Source organism: Rana temporaria, chromosome 1 (assembly GCF_905171775.1).
Source record: "Rana temporaria chromosome 1, aRanTem1.1, whole genome shotgun sequence".
NCBI classification, from domain to species: Eukaryota; Metazoa; Chordata; class Amphibia; order Anura; family Ranidae; genus Rana; species Rana temporaria.
The window spans coordinates 631,681,057-631,699,404 of record NC_053489.1 but is presented as its reverse complement, the minus strand read 5'-3'; the positions used below and the strand labels follow the sequence as shown (position 1 = coordinate 631,699,404).

The following is an 18,348-nucleotide window of genomic DNA, read 5'->3' as shown; positions in this document are numbered from 1 at the left end:
TTTTTTTTTTTTTTATATTTTGTGACCATTTAGTGTTTTTGTCACTTGACACCTAATTTTTTTCCAATCTGTGCCCAGTGCCTGCTTTTTTGCCCTCCTGTATGGCAGAAATAATTGCATACAGTCAGCCTCCAAAGTAGTGTAAAATCAAACATTTGTAAATGAAGGCTGCACTTTATTTAACTCTTCTTTGCCCCAATCTATTCATCTGTCACCGTGAAATGCTGTTGTGCTTTGACCCAGAGTCTTCAGTAAAAATGCCCCAAGTCTCAGGCCTGCAGACCTCCTAGAGCAGTGGTTCTCCACTCCTGTCCTCAGGACCCACTAACAGGCCAGGTTTGCAAGATAATTAAAATACTTTACAGGTGATATTTTCTGCTCAGTGATTGCAGTATTCTAGTCTGCATCTCCCCCAAGGTAAAAATTAAAATCTGGCTTGTTAGTGGGTCCCGAAGACAGGAGTTTAGAACCACTGTCCTAGAGAGAGTTAAAGCTTTAACTGCTTCTGTCATGTATTAGAAAGTTCCTGTCTAGTATTATAGGCCAAGCAGCAGACAGAAAGACTGCCAATAATCAAAGAAGATTGATGGAGAAACTGGAGAAAAAGAGGGGGAAGGCTGAAGGGTGAAAGAGCAAAGGTAAGGAAATTGGAACAGATAGAGAACACTATAAAAAAGATGAGCACTGCTCTGTGTGAAACTTTGCTACTTTTCACTATTGTTGGGGTGCCCAGGGTACCCATGGTTGGTAAAACTACAGCTATTTTTACTGACCGTTATTTTTTCTGGGCTTGAAAATAGTGCTTCGGCTTCCAAAGATTTTTTATTTTTTAACAAAAGTTTGGTCTTTATTTAGAAGATATCAAAACACAAATAACAGGCGTATATAGCACAATCAGAAGCAATATATAAACAAGTATAGAAGATTAACAGGAAGACAGTGTTTACCATGATCCATATGCAAAGTCACAGTGCCAGTCCCACCCAACCCCCCTACTGGTCCAAAAATGAATAGCAAGAAAGCAACCCATACCCAGCAACAACATAAATTAAAACTGTTGTGTCCAAGGAAGCCAGACCCGGTCAAATTTCAGAGGGCAACCCCTATTAATATAAGTTAGCTTATACATTGGTAACATTGCATTCACAGTGTGAGACGTATATTAATTAGGGTTGTCCCGATACCACTTTTTTGACACCGAGTACAAGTACCGATACTTTTTTTTAAGTACTCGCCGATACCGAATACCGATACCTATCACCTAGGAAGAGTAGGTAAAGGTGTGGTTTGGGGGAGTTGGATGAGGCTGGGGTGAAGATGTGCTGACTGAATGACTGGGAGACTCTAGCAGGGAGAACTGGTAACTGAGGGAAAAAAAAGGAGGGCTGATAAAGTGGGGAGGGGAGTCACAATCCTGGCTACTGCTCTCTATTCAAATAAAACAAAACAAAACAAAACAAAAATGGACAGAGGAAGTGGGGGACAAATGACAAAGGGGAAGGACATAGAGAGGGAAGTAGAGAGAGAATGGGGGCAACAGAGAGAGGGGGGGAAGGGAGAGAGGATAGAGAAGGGCAAGGGGATAGATAGATAGATAGATAGATAGATAGATAGATAGATAGATAGATAGATAGATAGATAGATAGAAAGAGAGAGGGGGAGTGAAGAGAGAGAGAGAAGAAGGAGGGGGAGAGGATAGAAAGAGGGAGGGAGAGAGAACATGGGGGGGGGGGATGATAGAGAGAGGAGGGGGAGGGAGGAGAGATGAGAAAGGGACGGTTGATGGAAATTATGGTGGGGAAGGGGGGATAGGAGGGTTAGAGGCAGTGGCGTCTGGTGCTCAATTTTTGGGGGGGCGCAAACAAAGGAAAAAAAATCATCAATTGCAGCCTCACTGTGCCATGCCATCAATTGTCGCCACTGTGCCATGTCATCAATTGTTGCCACTGTGCCATGTCATAAAACACAGCCACTGTGCCATTAATTGTCACCTATGTGCCATGCCCATTAATTGTCACCACTGTGCCTATCAATTGCCAGCAGTTTGCCCCCTCAAGAAATAGCAGGGTGTTCTGAGCTCCTCCCCCTGCCATCCAGACACATGTGGTCTCACCATGGTTTCACCTCCAGCCGCACACCTCCAGCCGCACATAGACATGCTGGAGATTGTAGTCCTATAGTCCCGCCCAGCCTCCGCCTCTATCACACACAGCCATCTACTCACTGTGCGTGTATTTCTTTCAGGGCTTCCGAGTCCCGATACCTCCGCCCGCAGGTCCTCCTGTTCTCTGCACTTGATGTTATGTGTCAGCGATCCCCCTCACTGTTCTGTGCAAGAGTCGGCGCTGTCAGTAGTGTCCCGACTCCCGCAGCTTGCTGAGGCATCGGACCCAGGGACAGCACGGGTCCATCGGCTGCCCACGTTACGCTTGTGCTCCCCACACAATTCTCCCACAGAGCAACTTGCCGCCCATGGCCGCACCTGGTGATAGCTGACGGGAGGGGGGAGGAAAGGACACGTGATTGGTTCGCAGGGAATTCCTGCTGAGAGCTGAAAGTACAGTGCCGAAGGTATCGTTTTTTGGTATCGGGGCATTTGCACGAGTACCGATACTCTTGCAAATGCTTAGTATCGGCAACGATACCGATACCAGTATCGGTATCGGGACAACCCTAATATTAATACAATCAAATACCTCCCCCCAGTATGCCACCACCAAGGGACAGGTCCAGAACAGATGAAGAAATGTGCCATCAGAGGAATGACACCTAAGGCAGCTAGGTGACCCATCAGGGTATATCTGATGCAGTCTCTGAGGTGTGTAGTAGACACAGTGCATGAATTTAGTGTGTAACAGATTATCCCTAGAAGATATCATTAACTTTGCCCCATCTTCAAAACACTCCTCCCATGTTTCCCTATCAAGGCTGGGGATATCAGGCCGCCACTTTTCCCGGGCTTCCAAAGATTTAAACCATACCAGCATTTCTAGACCAATGCATTATTATAATAATGATCTTTTCAGCTGAAAATACCATTGCTTTACTTGCAACACACTGAATTGAATTAACCGATTGAATGATTATTCTCATATCCTATGGCAATTTAAAATATCATGTGAGATATTCATAATTTAAAGCAGTCTTTCTCAACGAGTGTTCTGTAGAATTCTTAGGCTGGCCATAGATGACACACAAGCAAGGTAGCTAGAGGAATCCCTAAACTGGGACATTGTAATTTGAACGCAGGACTCTTCCGCTGTTAGAATACACTGGTTAGCAGATGCAGTCGCCATTCATGAGAAGTTTTCCAACATTTTCATTTGATTTCTGCTGAACCAGCTGAATTTCGATTAATTTATGGCCAGCTTTAGGGATCCTCCTGAGGATGCTAGAGGTTCCTAGAAGTGAGCAATGGCAAATTGATCTCCAACCACCAATGCAAAGGGACACTTCTACACTGACCAATTATTTTAGGGAACACCAGAATTTGTACTGTCTACACATTTATTCATATTCATTTATTGTCAATGTTATACAAAACATTTTATACAGAGCAGGAATGCGTCAACAAATTACTGCAAAATGTGTTAAATAGAACAAAGACGCAATATTGTTTTTTTTTTTTTTTAAACATTACAGAATTTAGAGATTGCACTAATATTGTGTTAACTGTAGATACAATTATTTTTAGCAGAGCTTCCTCAAGACCTAAAATAAATTTGAGGGTTTCTCTGGGAAAAAAAGTTGAGAAAAGCTAGTCTAATGATATTGTATATAATAAATGTACTGTATATAATAAATGTATAGCTTAGGAGAACTTCAAGCAAGGCACAAGTCATTATGAAATTCACATAACAATGGGTCCACTATGTTTTAAGTCTAAACTTAAGAAAGTATTTTTTTTACCTTTGGGGAACCATGTTATACTATCGGCAGCATTGACTTTGTATTCTTATCATTTTAGAAGGGTGGATTCAGATTTTTTTAGCTTATTGCCCAAATGGTTCATCCAAAAGCAAGATATGAACTAAAATTGGTTTAGATCCAAATCTAGGGCCCTTCTGCAAAATACCCTTATTTCCATTACTGACCAGTATTCAAACTTTTATGCGGCGAGTTCTACTGGAGATGGGAGTCCTGCTTTCTGAAGAGGATACACTGCAGAGCTGTGCTGGAAAGCTACACAGCTGGTGCACAGTACTGTGATACTTTCCCATGCATCTCCTGTTGTGTGTAATGTGACTTCAGTTTGTGTGGCAACTGCAGGGTATACACAAGAAAACCTGGACAGGGAGTACTCTATCCTACATCCCTGCAGACACAGCTAATTGACTATCGTCAGGTCTGGATTTTATGTTTTGCCTCTGTTTCACCTTTGAGTCTCATTTATCTCTAATAATACTGTGATAATTACAAACCTTTTCACAGAGAGATAACACAGTACCCGCTTGAATTACTGCAACCTGTTCTTCATTCCGCAAATTCTGGGGAAAAAAAAAAAAGACGAAAGAAAGAAGGTTGATCAACTCATGTTTATGTCCATCCCTACTAATTATACTACTATACTTCCTCTAGATTTCAAAAGTCAAAATGATTTTAATTTTGCAAATTGTACTAGTTATTGTGAACTATTCTTACATAAAAGTTACAAGAAATTTCTAAATGGAAAACCAAAATCTTTACAAAACTATAAAAAAAAAAACATTCACCTACTAAATGGAATAGGTGTCCCACCATTTCAGTTGGATGGGAAAAAACCCTTTAATTAGGGGGACAAAAAAAAAAACAGTAGTTTCCCCCCATTTTTTGACCTGTTGACCCTACAGAAGATTTGTTTTTTAACCAGACCAGGCTATCCAGCAAAAGTAGTATTTAAAGGGGCTGGAACAAAGGTTTAAAAAGGTCAGTTTTAATCCATACAATTGAAATGTTTTTGTTTTGTTTTTCCAAAAGAAAAAAACATCCTGCAATTGCTTTAAAAGTGTTAACTGGACTGTAACGGTCAGGGGTTAACACCATTTACGATATTCCATTCCACCCAAGACAGCTTATCGACACTCCACAATCCAGCAGACAGGACCCATTGGATTTCCCCCAGAAACGAGACAAACACAGCTCTATCTCTGGTTCCAAAACGAATGCCACTTTAATAGTAAACTTCAGGCTTTTTATACAGTTGGCAACTAAAAAGCATGCTGCAGTAATCACAGGGACAATGACACACTCCACCCACAACATCATACAAAGGGGTGCTAACGAGTCCCCCTCAATCCACATCTTAGACAGACTTTCTGACTCCGCAATAAGCTATTCCCACCTGCTACATAATCCACATTCCTTTAGTAAACATGAGTCAGACGTCTGACCTTTAGAGGGTGCCAAGTCACATCACATATGATCATAAATAGTATTTTCACACAAAACAGTGCTAATTGGCATCACACAATGAAAAGGTCTGTAGAAGCCAGGCAAGGCTCGTTTACATAATTACCACCTTAACAGCCTGTGTTCCCACATTAATGAATACTGTCCTATTGACCTGTTGGGGTCAGAATAAACCACTTGTAATATTTCAAGATATCCTGCAATACATGAATTATCATTACTGTCCCATCTCATGTAATCCGAGATATCATTTCTCAGTCATCCTATGCCCCTATTGGACATAGGATGACCCTAGACCCAAGAGTCATTAGTGAAGCTGGCACAGGAGTACCCCACATCCTTCAAAAGTCTCTGGGTGTCACGGGCCATTCCGTTACATGGACGTTTGTTTGTAATTTACAGAGTTTCTTTCACAAAAGTACAAAAGAAGAGAGAGAATATTTTCCTCTCTTGCTGCCAGATTGGTACCTGAAGTTTGATGGGAAACCTACTCTTCCTGGAGTATCAAACTCTTGAGTTCCCCTGCAACTCTACTAATTATCTACAAGAGACCTTCACATCACTGCTAAGCCCCCTAAATAACATAAAGGTCAGCAGGAAAAATCCATGAGTGCTACAGGAGTTGAACCAGGACAGCAACACTAAGGGCCCTCTCACACTGAGGCGCTGGGGCATCTGGGTTAAAGTGCCTAAAAATACTAACGCTAGCAGCCAAAAAAGGGTCAAAAGCGCCCGCAAAGCGCTGCTGCAGTGGCACTTTGCTAGCGCTGCCCATTGATTTCAATGGGCAGTAGCGCTTTAGGAGCGGTGTATACACTGCTCCTAAAGCGCATTAAAGCAGCTGCTTGCAGGACTTTTTTTAGCGTCCTGCCAGGGCACCACTCCAGTGTGAAAGCCCTCAAGCTTTCACACTGGAGAGAGAGAGGCGCCATAGCACCTGTAAAGCGCCTTGGTGTGAAAGTAGCCTAAAAAAAGTCAGTTTCCCAACAAACTTTAAAGAACCATTTCTTTACAATAGAGCAGAATAAGCATTCTTTATTTCTTTTTTACTCTACAGGTACCTTAAATGTTTTCCCAATGTGATAAAGTCTATTTTAAAGATAAAGTGGATAATCAATGAATCTGCTGGCAAGATAAACAGGTAATATAATAATATAACAGTGGGGAAACGGTAACTGAAGATACTGTATATCTAGTAGTAGTCACATTCAACTGGACTTGATCTGTAATGAAGATGTTTCATTGCTTGTCCAGGCAAGTTCTTCAGTTCTAATGAGAGTAAATAAAATAATACTACTAGATATATCATGACATGGATAAATGAGAACCTTCACCGGCATACAGTGTATACAGCAGAACTGCTGTGTTAAAATAGTTCTAAAGGCAGAAGATTTTTTACCTTCATGCCTTCTATGCATAAAGATAAAATACCTTCTGGGTGCGCACCCCACTCTTTATATTAACCTGAACCCCATCTTGATCCAGTGATGTGCATAAAAGCAGCAGCTCTCCCAGGTCTCTCGCTCCTCATTGGCTCACACAGCTGGGTCCTGTTGCCGTGATTCACAGCCAATGAGGAGAGAGCAGGGGTGAGGCCGAGCTACACTTTGTGTGAATGGACAATGTCCATTCACATGACAGCGCTCGGGAGCAAGCCTGCTCGAGTGGCCCCATAGCAAGAGGCTTGCTATTGGGGGCACTCGGTAAGGGCGAGGAGCCAGGACTGCCAACTGAGGACCCAAAAAGAAGAGCATCGGCTGCTTTGTGCAAAACCATTACACAGAGCAGGCAAGTATAAAAATGTTTGTCTTTATATTTTAAATAAAAAATTACAACCTTCACAACCACTTTAATGCTAGTTACAGACTGCAACATACAGTATACAGTGGCAAAAACAATTTGATCCCCTGCAGATTTTGTAGGTTTGCCGACTTACAAAGAAATGAAGGGTCTATAATTGTTATCATAGGTGTATTTTAATTGATAGAGACAGAGTATCAACCAAAAATCCAGAAAAAACAAAATATAATGGTTATAAATTGAGTTGCAATTCAGTAAGTAAAATAAGTATTTGATCCCCTACCAACCAACAATAATTGTGGCTCCCACAGACTAGCTACAGTACAGTCCTGTCGATTTAAGAAGGTGCTCCTAACGAAAACTGTGTATAAAAAGACACCTGTCCACAGAATCTCTTTCTTCCATTCAAACCTCACCATCATGGGCAAGACTAAAGAGCTGGGGACAAAAGAATTTGGGGACAAGATTGTTGACCTGTACAAAGCTGAAATGGGCTACAAGACCACCAGCAAAAGCTTGGTGAGAAGGAGACAACTGTTAGGCCCCGTACACACCATAGAATCCATCGGCTGAAAAATCCCAGCAAATGGGTTTCAGCGGATAGATCCTATGGTGTGTACACTCCAGCGGATCTGTTTCCGCGGATATTTCTCCCCTGGGATGGATTCCAGCAGATCGAATATTTGCTGACATGCCAAGCAAATCCATCTGCTGGAATCCATCCCAACGGATGGATCCGCTGGTCTGTATAGACTCACCGGATCCATCCGTCCGAAGGGATCCCCCGCATGCGTCGTAATGATTCGACGCATGCGTGGAATTCCTTATATGACAGCGTCGCGCACGTTGCCGCGTCATAATCGCGGCGACGGCGCGACACGTCATCGCCAGAGGATTTCGGCGCGGATTTCAATGCAATGGTGTGTACACTCCATCGCATGAAAATCCGCCAAAATCCTCGAGAGGATTTATCCGCTGGACCGTATTCGCGGATAAATTCTCTCGTGTGTATGGGGCCTTAGAGTGATTATTTGCAAATGGAAGAAATACAAAATAACCAATTGCCCTCAGTCTGGAGCGCCATGAAAGATTTTGCCTCAGAGTAAAGATGATCATGAGAAAAGAGTTTGTGAATGATCTCAAGGCAGTTGGGACCACAGTCACCAAACAAACCCCTTGTAACACAATACGCCGCCATGAATTGAAATCCTGTAGCGACCGCAAGGTTCCTCTCTTCAAGAAGGCACATGTACAGGCCCATCTGAAGTTTGCCAATGAACATCTAAATGATTCAGAGAAGGATTGGGAGAAAGTGCTGTGGTCAGATAAGACCTAAATTGAGCTCTTTGGCATTAACTCTACTTATCGTGTTTGGAGGAAGAAAAATGCTGACTATGACCCGAAGGCCTCGTACACACGAACGAACATGTCTGCTGAAACTGGTCAGTTTCAGCAGACATGTTCGGTCGTGTGTACGGCCGACCGGACAATTTTCCGGCGGATCGGACAGGTTTCCAGCGGACAAATGTTTCTTAGCATGCTAAGAAACATGTCCGCTGGAAGCCTGTCCGTCTGACATGTTCGGTCTTCTGTACGACTTACCGGACATGTCTGCTCGGCCGAAAGCCCTCGCATGCGTCAAAGTGTTTTCATCGGACTGTCCGCTCGTCTGTACGGGGCCTAAGAACACCATCCTCAGATTCAAGCACGGAGGTGGAAACATTATGCTTTGAGGTGGTTACTCTGCTAAAGGTACAGGATGACTTTGCAGCATTGAGGGGCCAAGGATTGTAAAATCTTGCATTAGAACCTTCTTCCGTAAGCCAGAACACTTAAGATGAATCGTGGATGGGGCTTTTAGCATGACAATGACCTAAAACATACCACCAAGGCAACAAAGGAGTGGCTCAAGAAGAAGCACACTACAGTCATGGAGTGGCCTAGCCAATCTCCAGACCTTAATCCTATAGGAAATTTATGAAGGGAGCTGAAGGTTTGAGTTGCCAAGCGATAACCAAAACACTTTAAGAATTTAGAGAAGATCTGTAAAGAAGAATGGAGCAACATCCCTTCTGAGACGTGTGCAAACCTGGTAACCAACTACAAGAATCGTCTTATCTCTGTGCTTTCCAACAAGGGTTTCTCCACCAAATACTAAGTTATGTTTTGCTTGGGGATCAAAAACGTATTTTACTCACTGAACTGAAACTCAAATTATAACATTTGCATCATGTGTTTTTTTCTGGATTTCTGGTTGATATTCTGTCTCTATCATTTAAAATGCACCTATGATAAAAATTGTAGAACCTTAATTTCTTTGTAGGTGGGCAAACTTACAAAATCTGCAGGGGATCAAATAAATAATTTTCCCCACTGTATAAATTTCTTTGATTTTTGCCTATAGTTCCTCTTTAAAAGCCTATCATGAATGTTAACGTGTAAAAACATGCACCATTTCTGGCAGCACACCACACCTTTGTGAATTGCACAACATGTCCATCGTCAAGGTGCGTTGCACCAATGCATGTAACATGCATTATGAAAACATGCATGTTACTGCAATGTGATATTGCAAATGGGTCCCACGACTGCAATGATTAGAGGTTAAATGTGGAAAAGTTTACCACTATAAAAAATATGACCATTATACACTGGGGCATTTTTCATTCATCACAGAGGAGGGGAAGGTACCCGTTTGTACATTGGATGTATGCACAATTATTAATCTCTTCTTATATAAAGCTCTATTATTTCTATACTGGTGTGTAACTATAAACTTTTGGTTAATTCTATATGCTGGTTTCAGTAGTTCTTTCTGCTCCCCAATTACTTTGTTTAGATTACTGGTTATTTTCCAGGAATATAATCCCCTCTGTTCACAGAAGCCCTGCCTGGGTGGAGACACTGACAACTTTTTTTTATCAAACCCGCTGTTGCACTTAGCAAAGGTTCTGGTTTGCTTATAGACACAGGTTTAGCCCTAATATCTTGTTTGGAGGGCCTCTTCTCACCCCTCCCTGCTTAAGAAGGTTACACATTATAAACCTATGTGCCAGTACTTTCAGAAGCAGTGGGGGATTGGTACAATGTGAGTTTACTGCTATTAAAAGTGACCTTCAATCTGTGGTAAAATTATCAATTTCCCCTGAGATGAGAGACTATAAGCCCATTATGAAGCGCAATCATTTTCTATCACATCTTTTCACACTTCTGTACCTTCAAGGGCGGTCCCGCTCTAATGCCCAGCCATCTGATGCTAAGTCACAAGAGTTTTTAACCTAAATATCATTGGCCTCAATCTATTCTATAAAGATCTAGAAGTAACGCCTAGATGAAAATTGAAGCACATGACAGGCACAGCATGATCCTTTTATGAATATTAAAGCCTGGTAGAAATGTTATCAGAAGTCCATTTAAATAAGCTTTAAAACAAGCCCTCACTGACACTCTGTAGCTGCAGGCACTGTGGAGTAATTTGTTCTCACATTTCACAGCAGAAAAACTTTTACTTTTGGCTCAGCTCTTCTTGTTTTCTCTTCAGGCAGTAGCTCAGCAGTCTGTATTTTTTTTCCGCCAATGTAAATACAGAGCAGGTGCACAATATGAGGTGTGAGTGCTGTAACCCCAATTTGATAAATTCACGACTTCCCTTGTAAACTTTGAGGATTGAGAATTGCTCCACAGTGACAACATCTACTAAAGGTTAGCAATGGCTTGTTTGAAGATTATTGTACTTTAAAGTAACCTCCTTAAGGAAGGGGGTAGTAATTTCAACCAAAAGTTTCCTGTAAAGTTATACTTGCTTCCATTCGTGGACTTTTCCTGTTGCACAGCTACAATGCCCTGAAGAATCTTTAATGCTGAATTCCAGGAATTCCGTTACCTTGTAAAAACTGCAGGCATACAATGAGTTAAGTCTAAAAAGAAGCCTGTTGCCTGGTAAACATACCTTTATTATTTAAATCTGACAAGTTTATTTTGCTCCATGAAGAGAACTTACAGAGCTACTTGCGGCTCACTGTGGTCTCAGTTCCTCTGAGGACAGAGTCATTGGAACCGCTATGCCCACCCCTCTCTCCCTTCTGCCCATTCACAGAAGCCTGTTGTAAGAACTCATCCACCAAATACAAAGGCTTCTGTGAACGGGCAGCAGAGGGGAGGGGCAGGCATAGCTGCGGTGTGTACTTCTCTCCTTTGACAGCCAGTGTGTGTCCTCCAAGAGTGCAATAAGCCTGTCACATAAGCAGTAAATAATAGAGATGAGTTCTGGAGATAACATGCACCAAATTTGACTTAAAGTGGTTGTAAAGGCAGAAGCCCCCCTCAGCCTCAAAGTCCCATCTCTATCCAGTGATGTTGCAGGGGAGACTCAGCCGCCCAGGACTTTCCCCCCGATTGACTGAGACACATCAGTGGTGTCATTGGCTCCCACTGCTGTCAATAAAAGTCAGTTAGCCATACAGGAGGAGGCAGGGCCAATATGTGGATCTGTGTCTGAATGGAGACACACAGCAGTGGCTTGGGTGCCCCCATAGGAGGCTGCTTGCTGAGGAGGCACTCAACAGGAGGTAAAGGCTAGGATCACCGATGAGGGACCCAAGAAGAGGAGGATCTGGGCTGCTCTGTGCAAATTTATTTCACAGAGTAGGCAAGTATAACATTTTTATTTTTAAAGAAATAAAATAACAAGACTTTAGTAATACTTTAGCTCAGTGTGTCTGCATTTTTCGCAGCTTCTGTCCATTCACAGAAGCCTTTGCAAAATAAGAACCAATTCAGAAAAAATACAAAGGCTTCTGTGAATGTGCAGCAGTAGAAGGGAGAGTATAGCTGCTTGAGTGTGTATCCTGGAAGTGCAATAAACCTGCACATATAAGTAATAGAGATATGTCCCAGAGATGGCTTGCACCTAACTGTACTTAACTCAGTGTGTGAACTGCACTTTTTGCAAAGTGCTTAATTATTGGAATTCAGCTTTAGGTCCACCAATTTCCCTCTTCAGCATAGGGAAGATTCTATGAACAGGCATTTGGAATTAGCTAGGTATAAGGTTCTTTTACTGGAGATTTTGGCTGACATTTCTACCCACTCACAGGCTCTTTAAGGCACCTTGTTAAAATTTTAAGCCCAGTGGACTATTATCAAACGGTTCTCTAGTTGTTACAATTACAGGTCACTGCCTCCAGATCGAAAAATATTTATGAGGATTTGAAAATTTGAGTTCATCCAAACTGGTTTTTGAATGCAAACGTTTTGTTAGGATGTGAAAGGGACAGTAACCCATAAGGTCCCTGGAGAAGAGACTAACATGACTGGTTCAGAGTACCCTGTAACGTATTGTTGCCACTAAATCCGTAAATAATACAGGTTCATTTAAAAAAAGTATTAGTCGTTAAAAGATTTAATTTACCCCATTGTCGCCAAGTAATATCCAGCTTCTTCATAAGCTCTGAATGTCCACATCCTGGAAGAGAGTGAAGCCACATACATGAAAAAAGAAAGGAAAGGGCAACCATGCCCCAAATCCAGATACACAGTACACACAGCTTACAAAAACATGGAGACACAAGAATGTAAATGGAAGATGTAGATGGTCTTGAAGATCATACCATGTAGCTACATTCTGAAGGCTCTTTATGTCCCACTGAGGCCTGCAACAGATTGTAGAACAATCATGGCTGCAGGTCCCCAATCACTCATGAGCTTGAATCTCTATTCAAGCTTTAATACAGATTGTTCTATGCAGTCACACGACATGCTATAACATGGAACACCACACCACACACTGACTAGGAAAATGCTTTCTGCTGAAGGCAATTGTCCAACAACATGCTTAGTGTAAATAGTTTATATATATATCGATGCTTTTTAGCTGAAAGACCTGGATGAACTCGTTAAAAGGACTTATGTTGCAAAAAAAAAAAGTCATTGTATACTAATGATATGTAATGTAATGAAAATATTTAATATAGGAATTCCTTTATTTATTCCGTTTATTTTTTTTTTTCATTTTCTCAGTACTTTTACAGTCCAGGGTCAAAAGTGACAATGACATTTTTTTGTTAAAAGGATGTAAAGGCCAATTCTACCAAAGCCCTTCCCCCTTAACCACAGTTTCCCTTTTCCCTGGGAATAATAAAAACACAATAAATCTTTCCCATAGTTTGTAGACGCTATAACTTTTGCGCAAACCAATCAATATAAGCTTATTGCCATTTGTTTTACCAAAAATATGTCGAAGAATACACGTTGGCCTACACCGATAAAAAAAATTGTTTTTAGGTGGTCATTTTTGGGGATATTTATTATAGCAAAAAGTAAAAAATATATATATATTTTCCAAATTGTTGCTATTTTTTGTTTATAGTGCAAAAAATAAAAACCGGCGAGGTGATCAAATACCACAAAATGAAAGCTCTATTTGTAAGAATAAAGGACGCATATTTTCAAATGACTGCGCATTCGTCAGTTAAAGCGACACAGTGTCAAATTGTAAAAAGTGCTCTGGTCAGGAAGGAGGTAAAGCTGTGGTTTTTGCTTCAGGGTTAAAACGCTCTAAGGCCTCATGCACAATGGACGTTCTAAAAACGTCAGTAACATTAGCTGTACGAAGCTGTAGAAAAAGTTTTGCAGCATTTTTGCAGTAGCGTTTTTTTAGCAGTTGCTTTTTTTTTAAGCTTTTTTTGGGCAAAAATATACTTCCGCAAAACTTATGGCTCAAAAATGCATTTTTTCTGCGTTTTAATCTTTTACCAGGGTTAAGGCATTTTTACGGCTGAAAAATTCCTCTTAAAACCCACTAGTTCTGGGGGTTTTTTTCCAGCCAGAAAATGTCCGTGCCAAAAACGCTGATAACAGCCTATATGGACAGATAGGATAACATGCTGGGGAGTTTACTGGCTGCAGAAAAAAAATGCCTTAAGCCAAAAACTCAGAAAAAAAGCTTAAAAAAACCCCCAAGAAATACTGAAAACGCTAAAAAAAAAACACGTCAAATTGGCGCTTAAGAGAGTTTTTGAGCCATAAGCATTTGTGGGAGTATAGTTTTGCATTTAAAAAAAAAGCTAAAAAACACTGCAAACAACTTTACAGTAAAAATGCTACAAATCTCATTCTACAGCTACAGCTTTCGACAGCCAACTGGCGTTTTTATAACATCCACTGTGCATGAGGCCTTATACAGCTACCAACCTGAAGGGTGATGCTTTGTCAACCCAGCATTAATTCTTTGTGAGGTTCTACGTAGATTTAGTCCAATTATAGCTAGTGTGATGGTGGGACTCTTTCCTATGTGAAAGGTTGCTGGTTTATGCCAGATTTTGGAGAGAAAGACATTAATTACACAGCTGTGTCTTGGGATTTTTAGTTCTGACCTGACATGGCTCAGAGCCCCCACCCAACAGACAGGAAGTCTGTTCCTGGGAATCAGGTGGATTCCCAACCCCTCTGAGAGGAGTCAGAGATGCTGCATGGGGACAGCTAGAGCATGCATATCTGCAGGAGGCAGATGTCGTTTGAGGATTGAGCAGCAAGATGCTCATCAGGAGAAAACTAGGTTTGAGCTTATCCCAAGGAAACTGTTTGTTCTGAGGAACAGAAACTTAGGCCTAGGCTAAAGGCCTAAAACAGCCGGATGGCAAGTATGAAAGCCAGGAGGCTAAACTGTTGAGTTGGCAAGATACAGGAATGGTGGAACCCCCTGCGAGGGCTGCTAATGTATTTGTAAACTTTTGTGCTTTTAAATAAAAGTGGGCTACCAGGCCCTTAAAAACTCAGTTCTGGATTGGCGTACTCACTGGAAAACGCATCTATCGCTGGAGTCTAATAACCCCAATCTTACACTAGACAAAGACCAAAGGCAATAAGTGCTCCCCCTAACTTTCCAATTTTAGAAGTCCGTCTACAGTCAGCAATTATTAGAAGTATGGTAACATCTTCTTAATTTATATAACTATATTTTGAGCAGATTGTTTCAGTCAAAACCCAAATGGTACTGAACAGTTTGGAGAATAGAATGCAAACGCTGTATCCAAGGTGCAAATTCAAATTTTGACACTCCGTCGTTTCAATAATCCATCCACTGCCTCCCTTTTGCTTTATGTTCCAAGTGGGCAGTATAGCTGCGTGTCATAGTGCTAGGCCAAGGAAAATGTGGGGAAAGCCGCAGACAATGACATTTTGAAATTTGCACATAGTTTTTTTTTTTTTTATTATGGACACTCAGGAACCTGCCAAAGGCATTCCAAAAAGGTACATGCAGGCACCGTTGGGTTCCTATATATTGCAGTATTGGAGCTTGTTCAGCACAATCAGAGTTATAACAGATTATTTTAAGAGTACAAAAACATCAACTACCTAAGGAAACTTTATATAATTTTTATAAATATATAGAATTAACCCCCTTCCTGACCAGAGATTTTTTTTTTGCAATTCGGCACTGCGTTATTTTAACGGACAACTGCGAGGTCGTGCGACATTGTACTCAAACAGAATAGATGTCCTTTTTTCCCCCCACAAATAGAGCTTTCTTTTGGTGGTATTTGATCACCTCTGCGATTTTTATTTTTTTCCTCAGTTTAGGCCGATATGTATTCTTCTACATATTATTGGTAAAAAAAAAAATACAATAAGCGTATCTTGATTGGTTTGCGCAAAAGTTCTAGCATCTACAAAATAGGGGATAGATTTATGACATTTTTATTAGCACTTTTTTTTTATTAGTAATGGCGGCGATCTGCAATTTTTATCGTGACTGCGATATTGCGGCGGACACTTTTGACACTATTTTGTGACCATTGTCATTTATACAGCGATCAGTGTTATAAAAATGCACCGATTACTGTGTAAATGACACTGGTGGGGAAGGAGTTAAACACTAGGGGGCGATCAAGGGGTTAAGTGTGTCCTAGGGAGTTTTTCTAACAGTGGGGGGATGGGCTACCACTGACATGACAGGGAGCAATAGATCTCTGTCCTGTCACTAGGCAGAACAGGGAAATACCTTGTTTACATAGGCATCTCCCCATTCTGCCTCTCCGTGACACTATCGCGGGCCGCCAGTGAACACAGAGTTCACGGGACCAGTGGGCACGGTCATGGAGGGCACACACGTACTTGTACGCCCATTTGCCCACTGCTGCCACTGTGCCAACGTACATCAATGTGCATCGATCGGCAAGTGGTTTAAGTGTCATTTTGGGTAATTTGTTCAAAGTAAATCTTACTTAAAATTCTCAGAGCAATATTTGTGTGTAAATGAAACAGTAATATTCTATATAATATATATTACATTTGATACATTTAGATGATGCATTTTTGTAGCAGTCTGTTGTATTGAAATGCACCTGGCTGTTTAGAACACCACAGTCTCTAACACTGTAGCTCCATCTACATACACAAGCCAGAGGCAGCCATATTGGTCTCAGCTAACATGGCATATCAATTCAAACAGAAAGGTGATGCCAGTAGATACCAGTCAGGTGTTAAAAAAACCTACACTAAATAAAAATAAAACAAAACATCAGTTAGTGTTTTTTCTTTCACTTTCCTTTGTAGAAGTTTTATAAGTTTGGCCTACTATAGAACCGACAGGTCACATTAGCATGAGATGTTTAACAGATAATGGCTGCCTCTTGTATGTGAAAACCATAAGTGTAGTTTAATATTACATAATCTGTAACTCACAGTGGACTCCAAAAACACAATGTTAGCTTGCATTACAGGCTTACACAAGACACATAGGCCTTACACAGGAGAGGATAACCATGCATGACGGCACAATATTGGGAAAACCAGTAGTAACATGTTTACGAGATGCTTCTGTTGAAATGTTGGTTTTAATAGTGAGTTAATGGCAGTGAAAGACATGGGATGCACTAGAAGAGGGAAGTGAATCTGGATCTACCTTAATTCCTTCCTGCTGACAGAATAGCTGCAGGGCGCTTCCATTATTTTCTGGGAAGCTGGCTATATGGAGGTTAAAGGCTGGAGACCTTCGTTCTCTCTCCTGGGGAAAAATGTGTTATTTCACATTTAAACCTAGTAGGTATGTAATGGAATATTGCCCTAATATGAACACAGTGTTGAAAAGTGGCAGCCATAAATACTTGGGGTTGTTTATGCAAAACCTTTAGACATATTATACGAGTATAGCTTTGCCCTTGGACAAAGCACAGCGTTGCACTAGGCACCAGATAGGGCTGAGATGTAGCAGTTTTGTACTGTATGCAAAAATCAACATTATAAAGTGCAGAACCTGACATATTGCCATCTAATTTAGGAATACAAAAAAAAAGTGAAATGAAACAAAGCTAAGAGCTATTTATAAATGAATCCAATTAGAAAATGTGTGAAAACATTATAAATAGACCCCTAAGTATCTCTTCAAAGAAGTGCAACCATTCACACACAATCTTCCAAAATACTTTAGAGGGTTATACCTGTATAGTAGAACTGAAATACAGCTGTACACATACAATGCTCCCTATACAAAAAGTTTTGAAAATTATTGTGATGCATGCTGTACAGTTCCTCCAAAAGCTGTGCATTTCTTAAAACTGTTCACACAGCTTCTTAAGGTAAACTAGAATTAGATGCAATGTATGGTTTATAAAGTACATTATTTCACAGTGACATAATGTCAAATTTATGAGAAAGGTGGATTCTAGCTGCAAGAAAATGTTGTACTCTACATATATAGAGGGGTTTGACATTAGTATTATGGTACAAAGTAGCATGCAAAAGTTGACATTCAACTAGTATGTATTAGTATGTTGACAGAAAATTGAATATGAAAACTGTAATAGTAGAAGCTGAGTAAACATCTAAATGGCAATGTACAGTAATCAATGGGCCAAAAGAAGGACGTGTAGAGGGCCAGTGTAGCAAACAATGATATATCAGATTTACATAATTGCCTGCTGGCTGAATTATTCAGTGGCTAGTCTACATCTGTGGGACTCCAGTGGTAAAATGTAACTAATGGAGATCTTGGTCTTTCAGTCATCTGCGATCATTCTTTGCTAAACTCCCTGCATCCCCCAAAATGTAAAGCCTTCTTTATAATCGCTGCATTAAACTTTTCAAACATGTTTTGCTCCACAGAGTATAATAAGTCTGCCTTACCATCTTTCTGCCCTCTGATTCTAGGCAACTTCTTCC

The 18,348-nt window shown here is 40.9% G+C and overlaps 1 protein-coding gene across 1 annotated transcript in view; it reads right to left on the bottom strand.

Annotated features, from left to right (window-relative positions):
• JAKMIP1 (janus kinase and microtubule interacting protein 1) overlaps positions 1 to 18,348 on the bottom strand; it is a 254,492-nt gene that overhangs the window by 40,449 nt on the left and 195,695 nt on the right. The window contains 3 exon segments of the mRNA XM_040335404.1: positions 4,422 to 4,487; positions 12,599 to 12,652; positions 17,093 to 17,194. Of these exon segments, the coding sequence (XP_040191338.1) occupies positions 4,422 to 4,487; positions 12,599 to 12,652; positions 17,093 to 17,194 (222 nt within the window).